At 35.5% G+C, this 26,267-nt stretch overlaps 3 protein-coding genes across 5 annotated transcripts; 2 read left to right on the plus strand and 1 right to left on the minus strand.

Moving 5' to 3' along the window:
- Window positions 1-130: 130 nt before the first annotated feature.
- On the minus strand, window positions 131-4,049 carry LOC135692000 (uncharacterized). 3 transcript variants are annotated; one of them, XM_089112279.1, is made up of 2 exons: window positions 3,920-4,049; window positions 131-801 (listed from the first exon to the last, which is right to left on the minus strand). In XM_089112279.1, exon 2 carries the CDS (start codon window positions 788-790, stop codon window positions 275-277), a length of 516 nt encoding a protein of 171 aa, XP_088968405.1. In that variant the 5' UTR covers window positions 791-801; window positions 3,920-4,049; the 3' UTR covers window positions 131-274. The 3 variants fall into 3 exon arrangements, with proteins under 3 accessions (XP_088968405.1, XP_088968404.1, XP_088968406.1); XM_089112278.1 differs by lacking the exon at window positions 3,920-4,049 and adding an exon at window positions 3,347-3,479; XM_089112280.1 differs by lacking the exon at window positions 3,920-4,049 and adding an exon at window positions 2,397-2,510.
- A 3,423-nt stretch (window positions 4,050-7,472) lies between these two features.
- Window positions 7,473-21,845, plus strand: LOC135691533 (tRNA-dihydrouridine(16/17) synthase [NAD(P)(+)]-like). The gene is made up of 13 exons (XM_065209402.2): window positions 7,473-7,813; window positions 10,582-10,690; window positions 12,325-12,375; window positions 12,940-13,052; window positions 13,779-13,861; window positions 14,688-14,791; window positions 16,869-17,046; window positions 17,664-17,760; window positions 18,596-18,687; window positions 19,326-19,480; window positions 20,314-20,354; window positions 20,740-20,815; window positions 21,628-21,845. Exons 1-13 carry the CDS (start codon window positions 7,580-7,582, stop codon window positions 21,750-21,752), a joined length of 1,458 nt encoding a protein of 485 aa, XP_065065474.2. The 5' UTR covers window positions 7,473-7,579; the 3' UTR covers window positions 21,753-21,845.
- A 139-nt stretch (window positions 21,846-21,984) lies between these two features.
- Window positions 21,985-25,974, plus strand: LOC135691532 (kelch-like protein 10). Its single transcript, XM_089111998.1, has 2 exons — window positions 21,985-24,518; window positions 24,801-25,974. The coding sequence occupies exons 1-2, from the start codon at window positions 23,507-23,509 to the stop codon at window positions 25,400-25,402; spliced, it is 1,614 nt and encodes a 537-aa protein (XP_088968124.1). The 5' UTR covers window positions 21,985-23,506; the 3' UTR covers window positions 25,403-25,974.
- The last annotated feature ends 293 nt before the right edge of the window (window positions 25,975-26,267 follow it).

A 26,267-nucleotide genomic window follows, 5' to 3' on the forward strand; every position in this document is an offset into this window, starting at 1 on the left:
ACCAAATTTCAAAGCTGGGCATTTCCATCATTTACCAGTGACCGGAAGGATGTGGCACAGAAATTAGTGTCAAACACCCTCCCCCCAATCATTGTTGCTTAAATCCGCCCCTGCATAAAGAGAATGAAAATTTTGAGAAAGTTTAATGATAAAAAGAAGTTCTAATACATTAGCGATTTTGTTTATAGAAACGAGATATATAAAGACTTTTGGTAAAATATAATCAAAAGTTTGTTCTTTTTATTATTGTTTATAGGGCAGATAAAAACTGCATTCAGGCTGCTAGATATCTGTTTTCAACAATGCCATTCTTGAATAATCTTGTTGCGGTGCATTTCAAATTTATTTTTATCTTTGATGGTGGAAACAATGGGATACCAGTTCCAAGCAACACTGGCATGGTGGAAATAATATACTCATCTATCAATCTTGCTTCTTTAAAGGCCACAGTGAGTCCAGCTCCACCAAGTAACCAAACTCGCTTGTCCTTACATTCTTTGTTGACAAAATCTTTCACATCTCCTCCAACTTTAGATACATCAGCATTGCTGGGTGGCTCTTTGATTTCTCCTGATGTAAACACAAAGCATTTCTTCTCTACATATGGCCAGTCTCCAAATGTTAAGACTTGGTCATAAGTTTTTCTTCCCATTACAATAGTATCAATTCCTTTAAGGAATTCTTCATATGTACTTTCAGTGTTGTCATTGTATGGATCCAGCCAACTTATAGAGCCATCTGGTTCAGCAATAAATCCATCAAGACTTTGGGCGATGTATAAGACAATCATTTTAGTTGTATCTACAATGAAATGAATACTTTCATGGCTGTGAAGTTTTCAGAGGTGCAGGACAGACCATGCTAGTACCCTAGGTTGTTTACTTGATAATATGACTAACCAGGAATGAGAATGCCAACAGGACACATTTTTAGCTAAAAATTATGGGGCAGGATTATATCTTCTCTTTTTTCTAGCACAGGTATGCCCATTGATAATACTTTATCTGGTAAGGGGCCAGGTTTGTAACAAAAAGAAAGTGTTGCCAACTTTACAGAGCTATTCTCTTAAGCTCTAATTTGGAATTCAAGAAGAGGTTAACTTTCAAAACCAGTTTAGAAAATGTTTTATCAGAAAAATTTGTTTATAGGCAAACCATCAGCTTTTTATTTTTTACTCAAGGACAAGCATCATGTTTTCAGAATTTTATTCCAGGACACATATAATGTTTTCAGAACTTTATTCCAGGTCAGGGTCAAAAACTTTTTTTGGCAGGCACATCTCATATTTTTTTCCAATGAGCCTGTATTCTAATGTCAGTTATATTACAAAAACAAATACATTGCCAACTATGAAATCTGGTAAGCTGTTGCAGATATTTTGTTAAACAGATAACTGATAACAAGTACGCCCTTCCTATGCTACTAAGTTTAAAATTTTGCTTTTAACGTGATTGACCAGGCTCACCAAAGAATTTAATTAATTAATTAAATTTAATTTATTTATGTGAATTCAATTAGCAAAGTTCACCAATGAAGAATGCTTTGTTTACAATCTTAAAAGCTATATATTTTCTATTTGTTTAAAAACAATAAACAGTTCATAAACTGGCAATAATTACAATTTATTTTTTGCAATGTCATGTAATTCAATTGGCCACTGCCTTATTATCAAATTTTCCATCCTGGTATTGCCAAAACATGCTTTTTGGAGCCACTTCATAAGTAAAAGAATAGTATGTGCTCAATCTAGTGTGCCTTGGCCCTCAGGACCTTTTCTCTTGACACTTCCCGCCAAAACTTCTTTTTTCTGGACATGCTGTTAATCAAATTCACAACATGTCTATCAATCAAATTCAAGTCCAAAAACCTTGAGGTTTTTTGGGATACTGAAAACTCAATGAAGACCAGGTTCATTGAAAAGTATGGTTAAGGTAAGAAGAGAAATGCCATGGCAACTGTACGGTTGTTAAGTTGCATTTTACGCCAGTTTAAACATACACATAGGGTAAAAAAAAATTATGGGGAAACGGCAGTTCAAATGGCAGCTCATAGTTGCCAATGGCCTAAGGCGATAAATTCCCGAAATAAAATTGCTAGGCAAAGGGCTTGGGAACGATAGTTAATGTACATTTTTTTACAGAGTTTCAGTTGAAAACAAAATTGAATGAAACATAGAAAATAGTTGAAACATAGAAGTTATTAGTATTTTAGCCAAATCACCATGATAAAGTGCCACGCCCTTTTTCAAATAATTGGACAAAATAGCAAAACTTTGTAAGCGTATATCTCAGAAAAGATTTGAGATAATTAGCTCAAATTTGGGGAATTCTCATAATTGACCATACTTTAGAGATGGACAAAAAAGCTCCTGAATCTGTTACATAAGGGTTACAGACCCTGGTTGATTTGATATGGAATGACCGACCAGGCAAGTGACCATTGACCTCTTCATTTGACCAAAACGACTGTGGGTTTAGAATCTATGATATGTTTGTCATCTACACAAGAAACAATGAAAACATTGTGTTAAAGGTTTTTATTTATTGTGCTTTTATACATCATGAATAGAATCAAGTCGAAGCTATTTATGTTTTTTAGACAATAAACTATTTTGATCACTAAACGTCACCTTTAAACGGTGTTTGTCTTGTTTCATTATCAATAATCTGCAGGCTAATATATCACCTAAAGGAATCTTCCAAGTAATAATTTTTTTGTCAGAACAAACGCAAATGTATCCAGATTTGAGTATGAGCTAATTATGTTGTGCTTCTTCTCGCCAACATTTTATTTTAATCATTCATCGATGTTTCGATTATTTTTTTTCAAAATTTTTTCTGAATATTGGTTCAACGTTTTCCCTACTTTTGTTCTCAAAACAGTTGAATTATCCTTCAAATTTATTTTTATTCCAAAGACATGGAAATGACGCATTATTTTCCTGCTGAAGACACTAGCAACTGAGGCCTCTTCACTTCACCTAGCAATGTTGTTTCGCAAATTTATCGCCCTTCGCAACTGTGAGCTGTCATGATTGACTATCGTTTCTATACTTTTGTACCCCAAGTGTAGTTGATACCAAGAAATATGAATGAAGTGTTCCGTCTTATTTCAATTTTACAAGAAGGGTCCTCAACTCGACCCTCCATGATCATATTACACCAACATATTTTGTGTTCGCGGCTGGCCTAGTCTTGTGCACCTATGCTTTGTGCGAGTGTAAAACATTTTGTATGCATCTAACGCATTTAATGCAAATCTAGAATGAGATAACAATTAAAAGTGTAATAAAATGATATATTCAACAAAGTAAGGTAGCTGATCTCGTGCACATTCGGATACATACTTGACGCGTTTGAATACTGCAGGCGCGTGTAACGTCACTCTAGTCACCAGCACCACCACTAACCACAAGAGATGTTGGTAGCGCTCGGGGTCCAACAGGGAACGGGGTCAAATAGGGAAATCGGGGTCATATAGGAAAATCGTTAATAACTCCACAAATTGGACAGATATCTCAAAACAAAACTCAGAATCGGATTCGGCATGTTTCAAACTACCTTCAAGATGCTTTTTTTTAATTCAACTACGGTAATTTTAGCAGTATAAATCGCAATGTTTTGCTTCTACGTTAGCTTGATGCTTGGCTCCTCCGTAGCTACGGGAGCAAATAGACAAAACTCGTTAAAAAAGCACCGTTTTAATTCAAAATTAATAGCAAAAGGTAGTAATCGCAAATTACACACTCTCTTCATATCAATCCAAATTTCAAACATCCTGCACCAAGGTTGCAAGATTTCTCAAAATAAATCAGCTGAGTGATCGACGCGCTCGGGGTCAAATAGGGAAATCGCCGTTTGGGGTCAAATAGGGAAATCTTCAAAAACAGCAAGGAAAAAACACGAAACAGGGAACTAACCTCATTTCAGCACGTAAAATCATCCAATTTCATGCATCACATCATCCAAGTCAATGCATCACATAAATTTAGGCCTTTGTCTACAGAGAGATCTCCTTCGCAGTTTCGGGGTCAAATAGGAAAACAGCTACCGGCGAGAGAGGATAAATAGTCATAGCTGGGATAAATAGGAAAAATTCAATAAACATCTTTAAAATTCGCTTTTTGGCCCGAAATCATAAATATTCTAAAAATAAATTTGAAGACTTTGATGTATGCTGAGCGGTATTTTTTTACTTACATTGACGTGACGATGAAAATAATATAATAATAGTAACACGAATCTTTATACAGGATTAACACTTCAACGTTACTGCTGTTATCAATGTGTGTCCTGATTAACGTAAAAAGATATTAAATATAAAAAAAAATTACAGCAATTGTATTAATACTATATGTTACATATTAAAAATAAGGAGCCTAAATCATATATTACATATCTAAAATAAGAAGCCTAGGTAAAATGTTGCTTAAGATGCTGTTCATAGGCATTGAATGATTCCGTTTTCCGTATGTTGATAGGCATTTCATTGCAAATATTTGCTGCCATGAAACGAAACGATTTGCGTGCATATTCAGTTTTAATTTTTGGAAGATTGACAAGACATTGATTGTTTTTTGTTCTCATATTGTGGTCATTGATTTCAAAGTAGTCTTGAAAAGTGTCACAAATGTCCTTGTCAATACACTTGCGTACCAGCTTACATACACGAATCTTTTTTGCACTGACAACTGACTGAATTCTTCCGCCAGTATTCAAATTTCCTTGTATTGTTCTTACCGAGCGATTATGAAACGAAGCTAGTCTTCTTATTTGGGTGTCAGTTAGCTTCAGCAGTAGTATTCCAGAGTAGATAAAAGTAGGCAGAATCAGTGAGCGATAAATCGTCTCCGCAGCGGTGAGATCAAGACAATCTCTAAGCTTTCCCAGCAGCCTCAGCCTGCTTGATGCGCGTTTAAAACATTTGTCAAAATGGCTATTGAGATTCAAAGAGCTGTCGATATCAATGCCAAGATATTTGTAATGGCTTGTGTTCAATACATTTGCGCCTCGGTACATGACAGTGAGTGTCTCATTTTGCTTTGCAATCATCTGTGATGTTCCGAAAAGAAGCAACTCAGTTTTTCCTTTTTTAACATTTATTATCAGCGCATTTTCGTCCAGCCACTTGGCAATAGCATCCATATCTTTGGTGAGCTTAGAATTAATAACTGCTACATCTTTATCAGCTACATATATCACTGTATCATCAGCATACTTCACAATTTTTGCACTTTTTATCACATTGGTTATGTCATTGAAAAATATTATGAAAAGTTGGGGACCCAGAATTGATCCTTGCGGCACTCTTGTTAGAAAATCTTTTCACAAAATTTGTTTACTTACATTAACATTTTCAATAAGTCCCATCAATGTAGGACAGTTTTCAGAATTGCAGCTTTTTCCTACTTTCATGATAATATTTAAACAATCTGCGATTCTCAGCTGAAAGTTCCAAAACCTATAACTAGGGGAAATTGTCAAATATTCTGTAGAGGTACAAAGGTCTCCTGCAAGCAAATTGAACGAAAAATTTTGCGATACACCCATTAGATTAGCTTGAAATACATTTCAGAATATATCTTACAATCGTTTGCTTGAAGTCGTCAAAGACGTTTTAATTTTGTCTGAAATATAAACTCCTCCTCACTGAGGTACTAATTTTATTGCATATTTGCACTTTACCCATACACCAACTTTCTGAGCCTCGTCCCCCCCCCCCCCATTGCTAAGCTAATGATAAGAAGATAAAAAGAATTGAAGGCTTTAGTTTAAAGCGTGATACAAAAAGAATTGTATCAGAGTCTAGAAGGCCACAGTTTAGATGCAGTTGTCCTGTCTTGGTTAAACAGTGGGCGGCTGATAATGAGAAACTGCGGAAACTTCAAAACATCTTATCAGTTATTCGGGCACTTTGATAGCTGACACTGTTATGGATTGGGTTCCTACCACCCAGGAGAGTTTGATTATCTATTAGCTATTGTGCCATTGTGATTCTGGTACCCTGGGTGCTAGCGTCTCAAAAATACAGTTATAATCTGGTCTCTAGGGAATATATACATACATACAAATATATACTTGTGTTTTTCACCACTGCATCGACGTATAATACCTGAACATCGGGTTCTGAGGCTCTGGTACCACTGGTGTAGTAGCAAAATTTTAGTATAACACAAAAGTTAAAAATAGAAACAGCGTTTCATTAGTTTTTCAGAAATCATATTTTGTGTTTTTAATACATACTTGCATTGAACATTTAACTATTAAATTGTGTATAAATACTAAATATTTTTATTTACATATCCTAAAGTACACACAAATTCATAAGGCATCACCATCACACATCACCATTAGCTGTCCAGGCCAAAGGAGGCCAATAGCTTTTGCAATCCTCTTGATTTCTTTCTATTTTGAGTAACTCTTATCCTAGTGATATACACAATGTTCTGCAGATCCCTTTCTAGATCTTTCACATCCTCTTGATGTAGGAATTGGTATCTACACTCTGTTATATCCTTTCTCCATTTTCTTGCTTTCATTCGAACATTGCTCTTTTCATGCTTCCCTATACCACTGCCAACTTCTGTTAGTTTCAATGTGAAAACACCATATGTGTATGACTCTATCCATTGTGCCCGAATCCTTGCCATCCTATTGTTATTCTTTCGACAATTTTTCATTTGTTTCGTTTTCTGATATTATCAGCTGACACAGGTTAGCATATTCATTTTCTTCTTCTATGACCCCGCCCTTTATTTTGTGACCAATGAACAATATCCTTATTATGGCACTGTAAACAATCATTGACAAAAGGAACTCCGAATTACGCACGCATGCCCAATTGAGATGTCTAAAATGCAAAAGCAATATCTTCATATGGCTTTCATCACTTTAAAACACACTAAAACACTCTTGTGCTCAAACCTTAGGTGAAACAAGTATTGAAAGTCTAGTCAATTTAGTTTTTATATTGTCGAAAATTAGCTTGTCATATTGTTTTGATATGTATAAAGGTGCTAGTATTTAAGAAGCATGACGGCACTGTTTACTTTGGTAGGTAGTGTAACGCTGCAGCTCAAACAATTTATGATGCATAACGCCGTTATGCCGCGTTCCCCTCCACTACACCACTGTCTGTTATTGGTACCAACTTTGGAAACAAAGCTCTCCCCTCTAGGAGAACATCCTCATTGTTTTTGCAAATAAAAAACAACAACTACTAGAACATCTAGACTGGCGACATGTTTCGGATAATATTTTAGCGTCGTCCGATCGTCCTTGTATCGATACTAGGCGTAGGAGCTATAGGGTTTGGCGGGCTGCCGCTCAATTAATAGAACTTGCATGTTACTTATTAGTTATTTATTCATTTATTGCATTATCAGAAATAGCTGAAGGGGTATTCGTCTGGTCATGCTTAGATCTGGCGATTGTTTGTTACTAGTCTCTTTTTAAGTTCTAGAAACGAGGTTCATTCAACATGACCGTATCTTCTTATTATTTCAACTCAAGGTAATGCAAGAAACTGTTAAGGAACAAAGGAAGCAAGCTAGTACATAATCATAAAGACAGTTTTTATAATGCCGTCAAAATATAACGGGTATGAATTTTACAGAGATGTACTTGGTAGCCCGAAATTTATGTTAGCGCCGATGGTTGATCAGTCTGAACTGGCCTTTAGAATGTTGTCAAGGAAATATGGTGCTGATCTATGTTACACACCGATGTGGCACGCTGGAGTATTTGTTCGTGACGCTAATTATAGGAAAGATGCACTAGATAGCTGTCAAGAGGATAGGCCACTTATTGTCCAGGTTTGTTGTCAAGATGAAAAGGAATTCGAAGCCGAGCAGGCCTAATTGTCATAATGGTTCCTTACATAAAGTGCCACTGACATGAAAATCAAAATTTTACAAGCGGTTTAATCTTAGACAGTAAATATCACCGATTCTATATCTGCAAATATTTTGTCAAAATAAGGGCCACCAGCTCATTTTTAAGGGGTTTGAGTCAGAGAAGGTTTTTCAAAGAGAGTCTGGAGAGAGTAACGTATTCTGATGTGTTATTCTATGATTGACGATCATAAACACCAACAGAGCCTTGAAAATGTTAAGCAACCTAAGGTCTGATAGGAATTTTCAGATGCAAATGTTTCATCTAATGACGAGGTAGCTGCTTCAGAATGAGAAAACAAGTTATACAAAGAATACAAACAAAGACGGTAACATGGAAATGACCCTCTTTGGTCATGTTTTTTTATTTGAACAAAGACTGATGAAAACCAGTACTTTGAAGCTGGAAATGATTGTGTTAATGAATAGATATGCAGGAAATAATTACACCTTTCCATTCAGCACTGCCAACTCTATATAATGCAATGTAATTAATGGATTTTGTGAAGTTCTTTTATTTTTCATGTCACTAGCACTTTAAATATGTGCAAACAATCCTTATAACACATATAATTTTCACAATAAAATATGCAGACAGAGGAGCATTCTGTTCTGCACTTGAGGCTTTATCAAAAATACTCAGGAGCATATTAAAGACGGTCCATGTGCCTACCTTCGGAGCCTTCAACAAATAATGCCGCAGGCCATTCTTGGAATAAATTTGCAGGCTTGCAGTGAATCACACTCCTTGTCATATCAAGGGGTGCTATGGGTGCTACTATTAGCATGACAAAGTATAATTTGAATTATTATAAGATTTGAATTGGTTACTTATTTTGCTTAACATACATATTCTTTTTTCAAAGCTATTTTAAAAATAGAAAAAAGAATTTATTATAAACACACAAAACTGCACTTGGTTTCTGTGAGCAGCTTGAGCAAAAAAACAGATATTTTTTACTTGGATTCTGTGAGCAGTGTGAGCACAAAACCGATATTTTTTACTTGGATTCTGTGAGCAGTATGAAAGCACAAAAACAGGTCTTTGAAAATGATCTGAAACAAATTCACAAAAATCGAGGCAGTGTGAAAGTTACATGAAAAGGACAATTTACTTCTCAGTAGACAAATAAAACTGAAAATGAAGAAGTGTAAACATGCTAAGGCCCTGTTTGAATGGTATTGTTTTCATTTCATGTGAATTGGTTTATACTGGATCGGACTTCTGTTTGCATGAAAATTATCTAATCTGATTTGCTTCATACTGTTTTCTCATTTTTAAAAGAAAACACTCTAAATGTGAGTTGAAATCATTCTGATACTTGTAAATGGTTGAATCAGATATAAAAGTTAAATGCTTAAGGATATGAAATGAAAACATTATTGTTTAAAAAGGGCCTCAGAATGTTTCTGTAAAGGCAGTAACTCAGAGCCTTGATAAGGAGTGCAATAAATTGCACTTCTTGGGGAAACAAGGCAGGTGCTAAGGTGTGCATGTGCGATTGTATGCCTTCCCGAGGTGGCCTGCAAGGTTTGTCACCGATAATGGAATTGACCAATTAAGGAGGGAGGGGATTCAGCTAGAGTCCATTAATAATTCTGAATTTGGGGCAAATATTAAATTACTAGATTTTTATATTATGGCTGTTATCAAGATATTTTTTCTTGCACTTTTACTCAAGTCCTTACTATTGACATCCAACCATTAACTGTCAAATTCTGTTAAATGGGAAAAATATTATTTGTAGATGATCCCTTATATCCTAAAGTAATTTTTTCTAAAAACCAGAATATTCAAAATCAGCAAATTGTCCACAAGGTCAGTTCAGGAAGGTAGTTGATTTATTCCAAATCCTTTGTTTTGAGCATTTTATTTTGCCACACTTTTTTCTACTGACAAGTTTATTCCAAAACTCCCTGCTCTTACGAGTATTCTTTGTTTTTCCCCATTTTATTAATTAATCTCTAAGTCAGTTGAGTTTACATTGAAGAGTGGATTAATTTGGTCAAGTAGCAAGATTCCTTCATAAATCCATACTTTTTTATCACTAGTTGTAGAAAACTAAATGCATCATCAGTCCTGGTAATATTATATGCCTATAACTGCTGAGGCATGCCTTTTATTGCAAGCGCAGTTCTGTGTTTTCACATACTATTTTTTTCTCTCTTGTTCCTTTAATTTCTTGTTTATTTTCTCTAAAGTAATTTTTAATTTCTTTTGTCTGTGGTATCTTAATGACATTTGCGGGGGTGGGGGGGGGGGGGGGCTTGGGCATTATAACTCTTTAAAGCCCGGTTTCCATTACTCTGCTTATGTATATGTCTCCGCTCTGTATTCCCATTCCATTTTCTTTTTTTCTTGAACACATTACCCCCAGCCATACTGTTTTGGTCAAAACAATAACATGGAACACATTACCCCCAGCCATACTGTTTTGGTCAAAACAATAACATGGGTGTTCCCATTGCTCTTTTTTATCCATCCCCATATCCTTTGTTCAAGCTCTTTTTGATGAGACAGAATGAATTTTCGAATATATCTGTCTTCTCTGTGTCTCTGTCTTTTTGTCAAATTATTTTTTTCAAGAAACTTCTTCTAAATTCCAAACCTTTGCATATCAAGCCTGAGCCAATATAAATGTATGTGAACTTTATTAAAGATTGTTGAATTTTTGTTTTAATTCTTTCAGCTTTGTGCAAATGATCCAGAGACATTCACAGAAGCAGCACTACTGGCTCAGCCCTATTGCGATGCTGTTGACCTCAACCTTGGTTGTCCCCAAATAATTGCTAGAAGAGGTACTCCGCTATACTGAAAATGCATCTTTGAATACTTAATTGGAATTTTAATTTCTTCTAGAACAAAACTTATTAAAATACATACCATCATGACTATAATTTAAATATAGAAGTGTATTTTTTGACCTTGAGTATTTTATGTAGGGGTGGAATCAAACTACTCTCTTTTCTGGTGCCTTTTAAGTTTATCCTTCTTAGGCTTTGAATAGGCCTGAAGCAGTTTTGAAGCAAAATGAAGCAAATGTTCTAAAACTAAATGGCTTTTAGAAGTAATATATTATGACTGTACTGACCTTTGACAAAAATTTCAAGCTAGCTGTTCATTAGTCAAACAACAGAAACTAGGCATGTCATTGTAATAAATGGCAAGGGCAATTTTGACAAAGATGGAAGGTTAATCCACAGGGTATTACTAAACAATTTCTATGTTTCAAACAAAATGTAAGGGCATAAGATTATGAAAATAGTAATTTGTTCAGTAAAGCTGTTTTTTATACGTTGTATTTAATCATGACTGTCTTTTTAGCAGGTGCTATTATTTCCTGGAGAATTGCTAATGGGGAGTAGGGGAGTGGGAACCTTGCAAGAGTCATGAAGATTCATCTTACTTGGTTTATTTTTGCATAATTTTCTGCATACTCAAAAAACTTGGTGGTTGGCATAAATAATGAAATCAACTTGGAACAGGTTTTCTAGTGCTGCCAATGGGTTTAAACAGTGTTTCACTCATTGATCTTCAAGTAAAGGCTATGCAAAGCATTAGCAAGATGCTGATTCACTAGAGCATGCTTCTCTAAAATGCTGAGACTAGGCTGATATAGAAAATTGCTAATATCATGGACCCCACTTTTTGCAGAACAAAAGAGCTTTTTGCAAAATCTTTTGATACATGTCTTGAACCTACAGTTTACTTGGCATAATTGGTTCTGAAACAATAAAACATAAGTTTTATGATAATAGTGCATTAAGAGGTATGAAATGTGCGGTGAAATACAGTGGAATTTGAGACAAGGTTTGGGGCTTGTCAGGACTGTTTAGGAACTTATATATAAGAAAACGTTCATATTAATCCACTCAGCCCTCATGGCTGTTCAATCAATTTTATTTTTGCATCAAAAACTTGTCATCATGGGCTGCCCCTGCCCTGCATGCACAGCTGACTTGTACTTGTGACCTGGCCTGGGCAATTTCCAATGTACCCAAGCACCTTAGTGCATCTTCCACTGAATGCCCTGAGCCTGCTAGCAAACTGAATGCAATTTTTTTATTCCCCCTATAGTAAATGAAGACCTCCATGGCCAGATCTTACAGTCTCAAAATTTTTTTACTCTTGAAGGGGCTTGAAGAAATTATAGAATGCATTTATGTCTCTCTCTGGAACAATTTTTATCACATTGGAATATTCATTCTTATACATTTTAGAATTTTAAGTTATTCTATTGAAATGTTGAATTTCTTAAGCTGAGTCAAGCAATTGCCCCTAAATTTTATATTCCATTGCATGTTTGTAAAACCCTATTATCTCCCCTACTTCCTTATGCTGGACTGCTGATTTATGGCAAGCTTTGACTATTTGATTTTATTTGCTAGTTTAGTAAACCTCATAAATTTGAGGGTTCCCTGGTAATTTCTAGGACATTATGGTGCTTTCTTGCAAGATGAATGGGAATTGCTTCATAAAATGGGTAAGTTTTACTACTTATGAGTTATGTTCAGAATTAATCCCTTCTCTTTCATATCAAGTTCTCACAAAAATGCTTCCCTTTTATCAAATTGTCAAAGTTATTGTTATACTATTTATTATCGTAGCTATTACAAATTTGATGATCATTCAGAAAAAAGTAACATTCTAGTAGTATAGCCTTTAGGTCATCTAAAGGATTTGGGTGACTTTATTGTTAGAATTCATTCAATCTTGGGTTATTTTTGAAACTCAACTTGGAAGACTAAATATAATGAAATACTAAAGAAGCAATGATTCCTTTAAATATCAAAGCATGATCATAGAGATTTTACTGAAAGGCTTACTTCTTACTTAATACACGTTTTTCATTTACTTTCAACTTTTAAATGTTGTTATATTGTAGATTAACTACAATAAGCTGTTGCCTAGCAAATGTTAAGAGAGAATTTCAGAATTTTTTCGAAAGAGGCTTTTTTGATGTGAATTTTCTACTTAGTCTCTTATCTATTGATTTTAATATCTTTTGAAGATTCTTGTTGTGTTACCAGAAATTTTCTCTTTTTAGTCAGTCTTGCCAGTGAAAAGCTTTCAATCCCACTAACAGTGAAGATAAGAGTTTACGAAGATGTCAACAAAACAGTAGAGTATGCAAAAATGCTCGAAAAAGCAGGTGCCAAGGTAGGTTTTTGTTAAACAACTTAGTTTTTACTGAGACTGGCTAGATCCATCAAGTTAAATCCATCTTCTAATTTTAGACTGCATATATAAACATACTTTATTCTATAGATCGTGTAGACTGCTAAGCAAGTTTTCAAATTTTCTTCAAGGGCAAATCAGTTTTCTAGAGCGGCAAACCAGCTAAAATTATGGCATATCTCTTTTGGGCTCGTTAGCGTTTTATAAAGCCATGCCTTTGTTATTAAAACCCGTAAATGTTTGTTCATCTGACATAATGTTATGTGCAGCAAGTTTAATTCTTTTGCCAAATTCTTGGTAGTTAGAAATTTCTTAAAAAAAACACATTTCACCATATCCTCAAGAATGAAACCAATGGGAAAAATTACCCGATGCCTCTGTTTTCAATTAGTTTTGACATCTGTTCGCTTAAAGTCGGCTAATTGGAATTATTATATGCTTTGTGTGAAATTGCCAACAGCTTTTCACAAAGCTATGATTTTGTTGTGCATTGTGTTTCCACTTTGCAACAATTTTACAGTTAAGAAGCAACCATTTAACAGGCAAGAAGAAACAGTTTTAACGGAACACTTTAACTGGGCCTATCGGCCTTTTGAAACCTTAAAGGTTTTTTCAGTTAAAAGTACGCCCCACAGGTTAATATTACCTCAATATCTAATATGTCAGTAAGTATTAAAGACAACTGGTTCGTTTCCTTTTGATTGCCAGATAATAACCGTACATGGTAGAACGAGAGAGCAAAAAGGGCCTCTTACCGGATTGGCAAGTTGGGATCATATCAAGGCAGTAAAGTAAGGTTGCATATTTACAAATTCACGATTTTATGTAAATTTCATTGCATGAAGGTTTTTGTCCATTAAATCTTTAGTATTTTTCTGTTTTTGAAAGCACTCCTTATGTCCCACAATGGCATTTACTAGCAAAGGATAAGGAGGAGTGGGTTAGAGTTTTTTTAAGAATGATTAGGTATTTAATTTGATGAGTGAAATTGAGCTGGATTTGCTCTTGCGTAAGAAAGGATGATGTTTCGCTTTGGTTCTCTATTGAGCTTAAAATGAAGACAAACAGTCAAGTGTGGAACCAGTTAAAAGAAGCAAAGAAAATAAAAAATGAATGGGGAAATGCAAGATTTTGGGTGTGTTCGCGGTATCTTTGGCAGAGAAAAGAACAGTTAGCACAGAAGACGTATTTATAATAAAAGATACTTATTTTTTGCACTTGCAACAACAGTGCACAAAACTTCGTCGTTAACGCGACAGTATTAGATGCATGCTTTGGTTCATGGATATTTATAAATTCTGTTATACAGGACATATTTTTAAAATTTGAGCTCATTTGTGAAAGGTATATTTTGTTGATAAGCCCGATCTATAATGCTTTGAAGTAGGGGTGTCTCGTGACAATAAATATGTATGGGTACGATACCTTTCTAGAGTAGGGATTTTTTATTTTTAGGCTAAAATAAAATTTGAAAAAAAAGTTAAGAAATCAAAGAATTTTTGTGGGCTCTGAATTTTAGGGGTCTGTTTTGCGGAGATTTTCTGTATTTGTGTTATGAGAGCCAATTTTCATTGCGTTTACTGCGGTGACTTGAGAGCATATTTCGTGCTATTGCAGAGAGAATGTGTCAGTTCCTGTATTCGCCAATGGTAACATACAGTATGGCAGTGACGTACAAAAGTGCATCGATTATACTGGAGTTGATGGTGTTATGTCTGCTGGTACGTTTAATTTGTTTATAATTGTAATAATTCACATACGTCTCTTTCGATGCTGTTACCTTGCAGCATTTCATTCTTACAGCCAGATAAAGCAATTTTGCAGCAGGCTAACGGTGACCTCTTATCCTCTACAAAATACGACGTGTACCTTAACTTTAAAGACTCATTGCTAACAATGGGCCTTTGCGAGCGTGGCGAAGATCCAAACAATGGTGGTAAACTTCTACGGATTAACCAAAATTGATTTTAGACTGTCTAAAAATGCATTATGAGATGGTTGCGTAGCGCAATGGCTCATTGTTAGCAATGACTCTTTAAATTATAGTTTTCTGAAAAGCAGGGTTGTCTAAACAACACAAACTACAGTATTTTGCATATTGATATTGAATAGAATGACTAGTATTAGATAACGACTTTAAATAGCCTAATTAATATCAAAATATCGTATGGAATGTTGACAATAAAAAAGGCATTAGATAACCGACATTAAATTAACATTTAAAACAAAAACAGAGGCAGGTAGGTATTGGAATTTTCAAATATAAACTGGTAAATTGGTATTTTCTAATATTTTCAAATACTGGTAAACCGTATTTGTGGTTAGCTGCCTAATTGTAAAAACGAATTATCCTGTTGACTGCTGAAATATTTTTGTCAGTGACTTAAATATTTCAAAAGCATTGCAAGCTTTGGTTAAGAGTTTTTTTTAGGTTGGTGATAATAGGAAAAGGTTCGTGCGCCTATAGCTAGGCCCTATATGTATTGAATAAAGACAGGTTGTAAGAGTTTGGGAATTAGGAAAGGGGCATTCCAAAGTTTACTAGAGAGGAAGAAAGGTTTGTGGGATTGATTTCGTGCGTTAGGCAAAAAGACTTGAAATGGGTGAGCACTAGAAGAGTATCTGGTATTACGTAAATGTCTCAGGGGGCCTGGATTCATATCTAGGATCTCCTGAGAGCAATGGCCGTTGAAAATCTATAAAAATGGCGAGATCAGCGACATAGCGCTGATGGAAAAAAGGCTTAAGAAACTTGGTGAGGTTGCAGTTACTGATGATACGAATGGCTTTAGATTGAACTTTGACAAGGGGGTGCAAGGAAGATTTAGGACAACCACCCCAAATATTGGATAAGTACTCCAGGGAAGGATGGATTTGAGACTTATATAAATTGTTAAGAGTTTTGATGGTGAGAAGAATCATCGTGTTCTAGAAAGGAACGTAAGTTTTTGAGAGGAGTGTTTAGCGATAGAAAAAAATGTGAGATTTCCAATCAAGTTTAGAAGATACATAAAGGCCGAGTTGTGAGAAACAGGCAGAAATTTCTAAATCAGTAACATTCATGGAGACAGGAGGAAAGTCAGGGTTGTGTTTGCGTGAAATAACAATCTGTATGGTTTTTGTTTGATTAAACTTTACAAGATTGTCTTTACGCCACTTCTCGATTTTTGCAAGGTCATCAGTGAGAAGTGAGGCTGAGATGTTTCTTTGAAGAGAGGTGTTGATTGTAGAGATCAAAGGAAAATGAGAGCTCAGATAGGTGTCGCCTGCAAAAAAATGAATGCTTGTAGCGGTGGAGGTTAGCAGATCATTTTTGAAACGGATGAATAAAACAGGAGTTGTGACAGAACCTTGTGGAACAGTCGTCTCTAATAGCTATAGACCTGTCTGACTCTAATAGCTATAGACCTGTCTGATTTGTTGTGTTGTGTTGTGTTGTGTTGTTGTGTTGTGTTGTGTTGTGTTGTGTTGTGTTGTGTTGTGTAGTGTTGTGTTGTGTTGGGCCGTGTTTTGTTGTGTTGTGTCGTGTTGTTGTGTTGTTGTGTTGTGTTGTGTTGTGTTGTCAATTCTTTTAAGATCTTTAAAAGATTATGAAAAGGATCAACGCTTTAACACGATTCGTAATTCTGTCAATACCTTTATTATTAAAAGATTTTACCATATATTATGTGCAAATGAATTCTCTTTCAATGTAATGCAGTGCTTCTGGATAATTGTTGACATACGTGTTGTTTCAAAGATGAAATTGTTATGTAGACTTTCTGAGATATGACTGATTCCGATCTTTATTCTTCATAGAGGGCAGTTTGACAAACCCAGCAATTTTCAGAAACTTAAATCCTCCTGTGTGGGAAATATCGGAAGAATACTTGGAGTTTGCTGAGAAGTATTCACCTCCTGCTACCTTCACATACCATACCCGCTGTCCACATCTTTCTTACATCAGAGGCCACTTGTTTCGTATATGGTTTCATGTGTAAGTTTTCTTGGATATGATTAAAACTATCAATTTCACGAATTGTTTTCATATTAACGGGATTCCTAGGTAGAGCCTTTAAAGTTCATTTAAAATATTCCCCTTACGGATATTTATGCAGTCAAGTTCACAATTTGCTTCTTTCTGTCCGAGAATTATCAGGCAGGAGGGATGGCTCACTGCTGAAACCTCTATCTAACACATAAAGGAATAAGTCACAAAAAGCTATTCAGAGGAATGTGTTTATTTCCTCACCCTTAATCCTTTTATTTTGTTGAAATTTTTTTTATGATGTATACATTCCACAAAAAATTAACATTTCTTACTACAGGCTACACTACAAGCAAAAACTCATATATACAAATATACAGGGAACTTTACCTCGAAGAGCAAAAGCTGTGACTACCCTGGGTCATTACGTAGAGTTAAAACTACCATTGACCGCCTCAAACCACATGACATGAGAGTTTTTGCGATCAAAATAATATAAATCTGTTTGGGGGTGATTGATTGCAACTTTGTACCCCCTCTCATATAATGAGCCCCCTTCACTAGCTAACATTTCATTTCAGGCAGACATAATTTTGTGTTTTCATAATCTATTGCTTATTTTGCAGATTAGCAAAATTTCCGGATTATAGATACAAACTTGGAATAGTGAAGTCATTTGAAGAAATGAAGAAGATTGGACAGGATTTGAAAAAACTTTGCTCAGTCAGTATTTTCTCTTGCTCAATTTTTGATCTTCGTTTAATGTGACATCATCTTAAAAAGAGTTTAGCAGGCTTCTAATAGACGCGTAAGCTGAACATTATTTTGTGGAGTATTTTCATGCTATTGCCAAGAAGCTTCAAAAGCGAAATTCGTCAATGCAGTTAGTGAAATGGGAAAATCAAAGGGAGAGAACTATTAGTGTTTTCATTTTCTAAAACATCAATTCATTAAATCAATATATTTACAGGGAGCAATTTTATATATGTCGAATTAGTCGGGATAAGCAAAGGCCTTTGAGCTTAGGCCAACTTATTCTCGTCTTTTTTCCACAAATAGAAAGTATTTTTAATGCTAGTATGTTATGAATATTTTACCAAGGAAGCTAGAACTTGATCCAAATATTCAACTTATGTGGATAGGTTGCAATGACCAAAATTTAACACAACATTTGTACCTAAATTTATTTTTGACATAGATGATTTTAGACTTTAACCGGACTATTTGAATAAAAAACGGAATTATAAGCTTACTGAAAATCCAAATCCATAATACTATTTTTAAATGTAATTACATAGTTTATTACATCATTTGCCAATCTCCTGGTAAATCTCTTTTATCCCAATTAATCCCTTTTTACTTTCCTGAATTTACCATATTACAGTCCTCCAATAACAAAACGTCTATCCCACTCCATCTGTCTGGATCGTCCCATTTTCAAAGCTTCTTCATGTGTCATTTTACTAAGATCTCATAAAATCTACATTAATTTTATATTATTAATTTTGCTATACTTGTTGTAGCAATAGCCTCTTATTCGGTCTTGTTCTGTTCTTAGAAAGATGCAGAGACTGACATCCAAGAAGGAAAAGACAGTACTGAACCAGGAAAGATTCCTTACTGGAGGTGCCAGCCTTACGTCAGACCACCGTTAGTATAAGAATTAGTTTCCCAGCTTTGATTTTATCTCAAAGTTCGAAGTAAATAGTCAAACAGCAGTGCATTTCATTACAGAGAGGTATAAAAGCTCATTGCCCTTTTGTATTTTCCAAAGAAATAGATTTGTATCTAATTCATACAGTAATTTTGCTTCTATATTGGACAACATGGCTCGCATACAGCTACCATTTCTGGTACGACCCGTCTTTTGTAAATTTAATTATTATTAGCTTGCGTCATAGACAATGCATGATGAGAACCATTATCCAAAGAAAAATCTCATTAGAAACTCTAACCCCCCCCCCCTCTTGTTCCTTGGCGTCACTTTTCTACATCATGTTTTTTTACTTATATGCTCAATGCCATGGCTCTTTTGAGCTCTTTTGTAATTTTCTTCTGTATATAGTAGCGCGACTTTGAATGTAGGTTATATAGAAATTTATAAAGGCCACTACGTGATAGACTATTTAAAAATAAGTAAAGGATGATTTGCCATATTACGGTGTATCATTGCCCATGGACAACATACTTTATTTTTTCATTATTAATTATAAATTAGCTGTTATATATTTTCCTATAAAATAGACTTGAATATCTAAAGTGAAATTTAATATCTTAATTTTGTTTAGCCCAAAGCCTCAAGAAAACAACAAAAAATCTCAAATTGATGCAGAAAATTCGCATAAAAATGAAAATAGGGAAAATAAAATTAAAAGGATACCGTCATTTAAAGCAGTCAAAAGGCAAGAACGACAGCTCAAAAGAATCAAAACGAAAACCACAGGTAATGACATCATACCGACTTTATCATTTTTTTGTTAACCTCTTGCTTCAACCTATAATGTGGTTTGGGTGTTTTTCATTTGCCTTCTGTTTGTAATGGAAAAGTATTAAGGCTTGACCAAAACAATCAAACATCCGTAAAACAGTACCCAGCATCAATGTACCAACATTGCTAGGCAATTTTTTGTGACCTGGCCAAACTAGTCAAACAGATGTTGAAACATCTGCGATGATCAAGCGCTGCCGCACAGTTTCCTACGGTTACTACTCTTTATTTATAAAATTTTGATCTACGCGTTTGCACGAGTGAAGCAAATATTTTAAGGGGTGGCCAAACGAACGCATTATTGTTGTTCAAACATGAGAAAAGAGTTGTTTTTTGAAACGTTTGATGGAAATGAAATTTCGTATAACATCATAGAACATTGTAAAACATCGTAGAATGTGTTGGTCATACGAATAAAACATCTTTTATCCAACAATGTTGGAAGATATTTGTGATTATGCTACATTCGTTTGGCCAAGGCTTTACAGCCGTTTTTTGTGTGTAAAAAGACAAGTCTTTTCTTGGAATATTTTAAAGGTTTTCTTATACGAATTTGCTTTCGACTGCACCAGAAAATTATGAATTAATGTTGTGCCCTATAGCATTTTCGTAATGTGCCCTGAACTATTTTGCTATTGTGCAGTATAGCAATTTTCGCAATGTGCAGATTAGAATTTTTGTAATTCGCTGTTTAACACTTTTATAGCGTGCTGTATAGTGCTTGTACTATATAAATGCTATTATTTTGTATTATAAAATACTCACTTTTCATGCTTTTTATTTTACAGCAAAATACATATTTTGCATAGTGTGTAAAGGAAACCCAAGGGTACGTTAAAATTTGCCTATATTCTTAAGCCAATTTCGAATCATCGCTACAAGTTGCATTTATAAAAAATGGTGGTGTGTTGATACTTTTCATGATTTGAGATTTTTCCCCGTATAAACTTTTTGCACTGGATTTACCAGTATATTTTTCACCAGCATATTATTACACTGACAAACATATTATTACAAGGGATCTATTCATTTGTATGTCTAGAGATGCTATTCTTAAGGCTGGTAAAATATTAGGTTTTAATGGATTTAGCTTTATCTGCCTTTTATATATCACCTACCAATGCTTGCTGGTTCTTTAAGAAGACAACTTTTGTTTTGATATACTCAAAGTTGCCTTTTGCAATCACTATAATCTTAATGATTCTACTTTCCAGGGACTTAAATGTCTTCATTTGTCCTGTCGAAAATGTTGTAAAACTAAAACAAGCACAGAAATACTGGACTGTCCAGGTACTTTTGTTAAGCGGTTGCTTTTATAGCCTACGTCGTAGACCCCCCCCCCCCCCCCCCCTTCCAAACGAAGATAGGGTCTACGAATTAATGAGGCAAAGCTTGCTACAGACCGTTCTCAAATTCTGGAACCTAATTTATGCGAGAGCATTAATAATTACATAATTAAGGACATGTAAGACAAATCGACGATCAGGTGTAGTGGAGTTTGATGAAACCATATTCGCGGAGGCATTTGGTATTGCCTGTATATCTGTGCAAGTTGCGTTTCAAAACACAAGATGCATCGGTCAATAGAAAGTAGGCCTTTCAATTGACTATGGTTCATTAAGCACCTCATTGAGCTTGACAAAGAATGCCCCAATGGGATCTGGGAATGATCAATTATTAAAAATATTTGCGCATAAATTAACAACGGACTGTAGCAAGCTTTGCATCATTTATTCGTAGACCCTATCTTCGTTTGGAAGAGAGGGTCTACGGCGTAGGCTATTGTTTTTATCGTTGCCTAGGAATTAGATAAAGCAAAATAATATACGATCTTATGTGTTTGTATTGGAGGGCAGAAGGGAGTAATTTTGGAATCATAAAGTTAATCATTGTTCAAGTGATGTTGCAAGAAAGAAACATTGTTTCCTAAAACGCTTTTAGATTGTTTCTTTTTAGAATTGCTGAAAAAATATTTCAATATGATCTGAAGGTGAAAATTAGTCATTTTTCTGTAAAAGCTTGTTTATGTTTCCTGTAAGATCATTGAGTTTATTTCAGAATACGTGCCAAGCTTTTTGTTAATCATACAATTATTTTTGTAGCTCATTGCTTCCGCTTCAAATCGAATCAAGAGGAACGGAAACGTAAAGTTGAACCCCAGGCGCAAGAAAAATCCTCCAGTAGTCAAGCGGAAGAGACAATCCCTGTTGAGCAATTAGCAAAATGATACAAGTATATTTCATAATCAGTTTTAATGTTTCAAGGTTGAAGAATATTTATGTGCAAAATTTTTTATAACCTATGAAGATTTTTTTGAGTAGTTTTGCTGTTTCTAACTATATGGCAGAAACTATTTCGATAATCCAAGATTGAGAATTTATAATCATAGCATCACAACAAACACAATAGTGACAATGGTTTCGCCCTTGCACCATAGTCATCCTTCTCAGGCATCTTTTACACATTTCTCAGCAAGAAATCTTTTGAACTTAGTCCTTGAATAAAACGTTTGTATACCTTACTTCTAGAAGTAATCTTAAAGCGATTGCAGAACTCTAAGCTCTCCAAACTACAGAAGCATCCGACTTAATGATTATTTTTAAACGACATTGTAGTATGTAGTGGTGGAGAGCTCTTACCTGCGTTACCTAGTTTCATGCTCAGTTCTGTTTATAGGCAACCAGAATTACCTTCATGCCATTATGACAAACGTAAAACTCATATATTGAGGTAGAATCGGTATAAGCATGAAGTAAACTTACGTTCAAAAAGTATTTGGACACCTTTGATGCGTTGCATTGGATTTGCTTTTGCAAAGGAAACTTGTTCTGATATAAGCAGTCCTTTTTTTAAATAGTCTAAGCCTATGTATCCCAAAAATATGGTTAAAAGTTGGATTCTTAACTTTGGATTCTTACAATCCTGCACAAAAGAAAACCCTTTTCTGCAAGTAACCATAAAGGCAGTGAATTCTTTAAATTTTCCTGTATCTAACGACAACATGTGCAAAAGAGTTGTGTGGCCTAAAAACGGCAAACTCACACGACCTTAGCAAATTTTGTAGACATGCCTAAACTAAGTAAATTGTTTCGATTCGCATTTTTATCTAGAACAAAAATAATTATATTCTCATTGCAATTCTATCTTAGCGTTGACAAGATACAAGTGTAATGCGAGTTGCAGTCGTTTTTACATACCATATTAATAATATGCAGAAGACCTTCCAACTGTAGTAAACAGAGCTACCTACATTCCCGGAAAAAAATGGTTGAGACTTTTCAAGAAAAGCTTTTATTTTCACTTTTCATTGAAAAATAACTCCCCCCCTCCTCAAATTCAATGTTGAATGCATGATTTTGAAGGAGAAATGATAGAACTACAAATCCAACATTGCTTCGGGGGAAAAGGGGGTGATTCGATTTTACAGGGGCAAGGTAAAGTAGAAAATTACAAAAATTGTATTTTGTCTCAACATTTTTGTCCGGGGTTGTAGATTCGATGCAAGAATGATAACGTTGGAATAGAAAAGCTATAAAGTGTTATAAACCCTTTTTAAAGATCAATGTCTCCGTCAGCATCCTTCAGAAAAAATATCCTTATTCATATGGGTACATTATAAAGGTTTCATTGCACGTTTCATAGATACAGAATAGTAAATTTTATTGTGATTGGGTATATCTCTTGCTTTATACCTTTCGATCTCTTTGGAAAAATAAGCTCAAATTTTCATTGAATATTTTTGAAGACATAGGTTCCTTGAAAGAACTTATTTTCATTCTTTATCTCATGTGTCTATTTGAAGTTTATTCTTTTTTAATTCTGAAAAAAAGTTATAAATTTGATCCATTACTGAGTTGTTAATGGTTATCGACACAAACCGTGCCCCTACTATCAAGTTCCGAGTTCCATTGATGACTTTAGAATGCCGAAAGAGTTCTCTTGATTCGTTAAGAATCATTCGACGGTTCTGCGCAAGACATTATGATTGCATTCAACCAAGCCAAAATGGACATCCTTAAGACTGCTCTAGAGCAGTTTCGCAGGGATAAAGTGTTGTGTGATGTAAAGATTCTGTCACAGGACAGAGAGCATCATGCACATCGTGTGATACTAGCTGCAGGAAGCGATTACTTTAGGACGATGTTTGAAAGTGATTTTAAAGAAACACAATCAGGGGTTATAGACCTAGGTGACATTAGTAGCATATTAATGGATATCATTCTGGATTTTATATACACTGGCGATGCTCGGGTAAGCCCTTCAAATGCTTGTGATTTGTACTGCCTGGCTGACCGCTTAGCAATGAAAGGTCTTAAGAGTCAATGCAGGATGTATTTGCTGGAAAATCAAGACACGTCTACATGCCTTAGCATATTGAGAATGGCGCGATGTTATAATGATGAATGTCTTGAAAAGTCTGCTCTAGATTTCATTTTGCAGAACTTTACTGATCTCACAAAAACACAAGAATTCTTGGATATAAGCAAAGACGAACTATGTGAAGCCATTGCACACAGTGAAATGAACGCTGAGAAGGAAGAAGACATATACAATGCAGTTATTTGCTGGGCAGACAACGATCCAGATAAACGCAATAAAGAACTAGCTGATATATTCAAGTTTATAAGATTCCCTTTAATGGACTTAGATTTCTTGGAAAATAAAGTTCTACACAGCAATAGAGTGACAGACAGCCAATGGAATACTACAATCTCTGACATATATCAACGGTGTTGCAGATTCCACAAACACAATGAGACGCATGCATTCTTCTGGGTGCCTAAGGACATGCCTTGTTATTGTCGTGAATCTCGTGTCCCATCTTATATAATCTATATTCCAGGTGGATGGAGTAACGGGCGCTGTCTCGCCATAACAGAATGTTACAACCCAAAAAGCGATCGCTGGACAATGGCACATAACCTCAAGGATCCCGATGGCGCTAAATGCTATTACGGATCGGCTCAATTGGGAAAACTTGCTTACTTTGCTGGTTTGTTTGTGTTTTTTTATTTGTTTTTAACATTTATCTTTACCTTGGCCTCTTATCAAGGAGTGCTGGTAACAGGGAGAATAGTTTTAGCCCATATCTCTTATTAGAATTCAGTGTATCCAATTGAATAGAAGTCCAGGAAGATATTGGAATCAGCCAATACTTGGCCAAAATTTGTTTTTTTCTAACATAGAAATGTACATCTTTCTTTATTGAAGCGTCCACCTTTTGGCGCGAATATCTCTATGACGTAATTTGTTACCAACTCTTTGTCTTGTATAGGTGGTTACGACGGGAGCGCCTATCTCAACACTGTTAGATGTTTCAACCCATGCACAAAAGATTGGTCGGAAGTTGCGCCAATGCACACCAAACGCTGCTTCAACAACCTGGTTGCATTGAACAATGAGTTATATGCTATCGGTGGATTTGATGGGATGAAGCGACTGTCTTGCGTGGAAAGGTACTCTGTTAGTTTAAACCAGTGGACAAGAGTGGCTTCTCTTGGCACTGCGAGGAGTGACAGTGCCGCCGTCACATGTGACAATCATATATACGTTTTTGGTGGGTACAGTGGTGACAGCTTGCAGTCGGTTGAGTACTACGACGGTGAGGTATGGCGATATGCCACGCCGATGAACAGCAAAAGGAGTGGCGCAAGTGTCGTTTCATTACCTGACGGGCGTATTTTTATGATGGGTGGTTACGACGGGATTTCAAGAAAGAACACCACAGAGTTTTATCATATCAAGTCAGATACATGGACCGACGGGCCACCAATGCACGTAGCTCGTAGTAACTTTGCCACTTGCATCGCTGGTAGCTATGTTTATGCGATTGGTGGCTACACTGGACATACTACACTTCAAGACGTTGAACGGTAATGATAAGTATCTTTATGTTTGTTATTCCTATTTCACATTCAACAACCTCGCGTTCGTTTAGTTCTTGGCAGTTGATAAGAAATATCCGTATAAAAGCAGATTTTAGCTGCTCTAACGGTGTGGTATTACCGATCGTAACGACAATGATATTGACTTTTAAGTGTAATTTTACCGCTACTCGCAAACCTTATCCTTTAACTTCGGTAAACATCCTTATCGAGTTTAGCTTCCCAAATCTGCTTCAGTCTCTCAGTTAATTGGAAAGGCGACCTTTCTATTTACTTTTCAGAAAGTGATTGCGATGCTATGTGAAGGATTTACCACATTGAAAGTATACTAGTGGTTCAAGTAGAAGGCTAGCAATTGCTTTCCTCTGAGGTAGTAGTAATTTCATTGCCAGTAACGTAACATTTTCCTTTTTTTCTCAAAGATATGATCTTGTATCAGAAAGCTGGACAGTGGTTGCAAGGCTAAACTATGCTAGAAGTGCAATGAAGGCATGCATTTTCAACGGTATGCACAATCTCAATGATTTTATTCCATTTGATACCAGCAGCAACGGGAGCAAAGTCAACGACTGCTTGATTGAACGATTAAATCAAAGCGAGGTTACAGTAGAGAGGCTGCTGCGAAGCACAAGAGCTAGTAGAAGGCCTCTAGCGAGAGATGAAAACTGCTTGGATAGTTAAGGGGTATCTTTTGTTGCAATTATGACTCCTCTTCTCCATGATGGCACATCCCCAGATGTGTAATTATGGAGAAAAGGAGTTATAATGTTTGGCCTAGGAGATATACGACCCATAAATGTTTAGATAAGAAATAGGTTCTTCTATGACGGTCTTTTCTGCACATTATATAAGGATTT

The sequence above is a fragment of the Rhopilema esculentum genome, chromosome 13, assembly GCF_057945365.1.
Source record: "Rhopilema esculentum isolate cy_ngs chromosome 13, ASM5794536v1, whole genome shotgun sequence".
NCBI lineage: Eukaryota > Metazoa > Cnidaria > Scyphozoa > Rhizostomeae > Rhizostomatidae > Rhopilema > Rhopilema esculentum.

Excerpts from the sequence above, each read along its gene's own strand:
- LOC135692000 (XM_089112279.1), bottom strand. The coding sequence starts at position 790 with ATGATTGTCTTATACATCGCCCAAAGTCTTGATGGATTTATTGCTGAA.
- LOC135691533 (XM_065209402.2), top strand. The coding sequence starts at position 7,580 with ATGCCGTCAAAATATAACGGGTATGAATTTTACAGAGATGTACTTGGT. Across the intron at positions 12,376-12,939 it reads GGAATTGCTTCATAAAATGG|TCAGTCTTGCCAGTGAAAAG; the intron begins GTAAGTTTTACT and ends TTCTCTTTTTAG. Across the intron at positions 20,355-20,739 it reads TGTGTAAAGGAAACCCAAGG|GGACTTAAATGTCTTCATTT; the intron begins GTACGTTAAAAT and ends TCTACTTTCCAG.
- LOC135691532 (XM_089111998.1), top strand. The coding sequence starts at position 23,507 with ATGATTGCATTCAACCAAGCCAAAATGGACATCCTTAAGACTGCTCTA. Across the intron at positions 24,519-24,800 it reads AAAACTTGCTTACTTTGCTG|GTGGTTACGACGGGAGCGCC; the intron begins GTTTGTTTGTGT and ends TGTCTTGTATAG.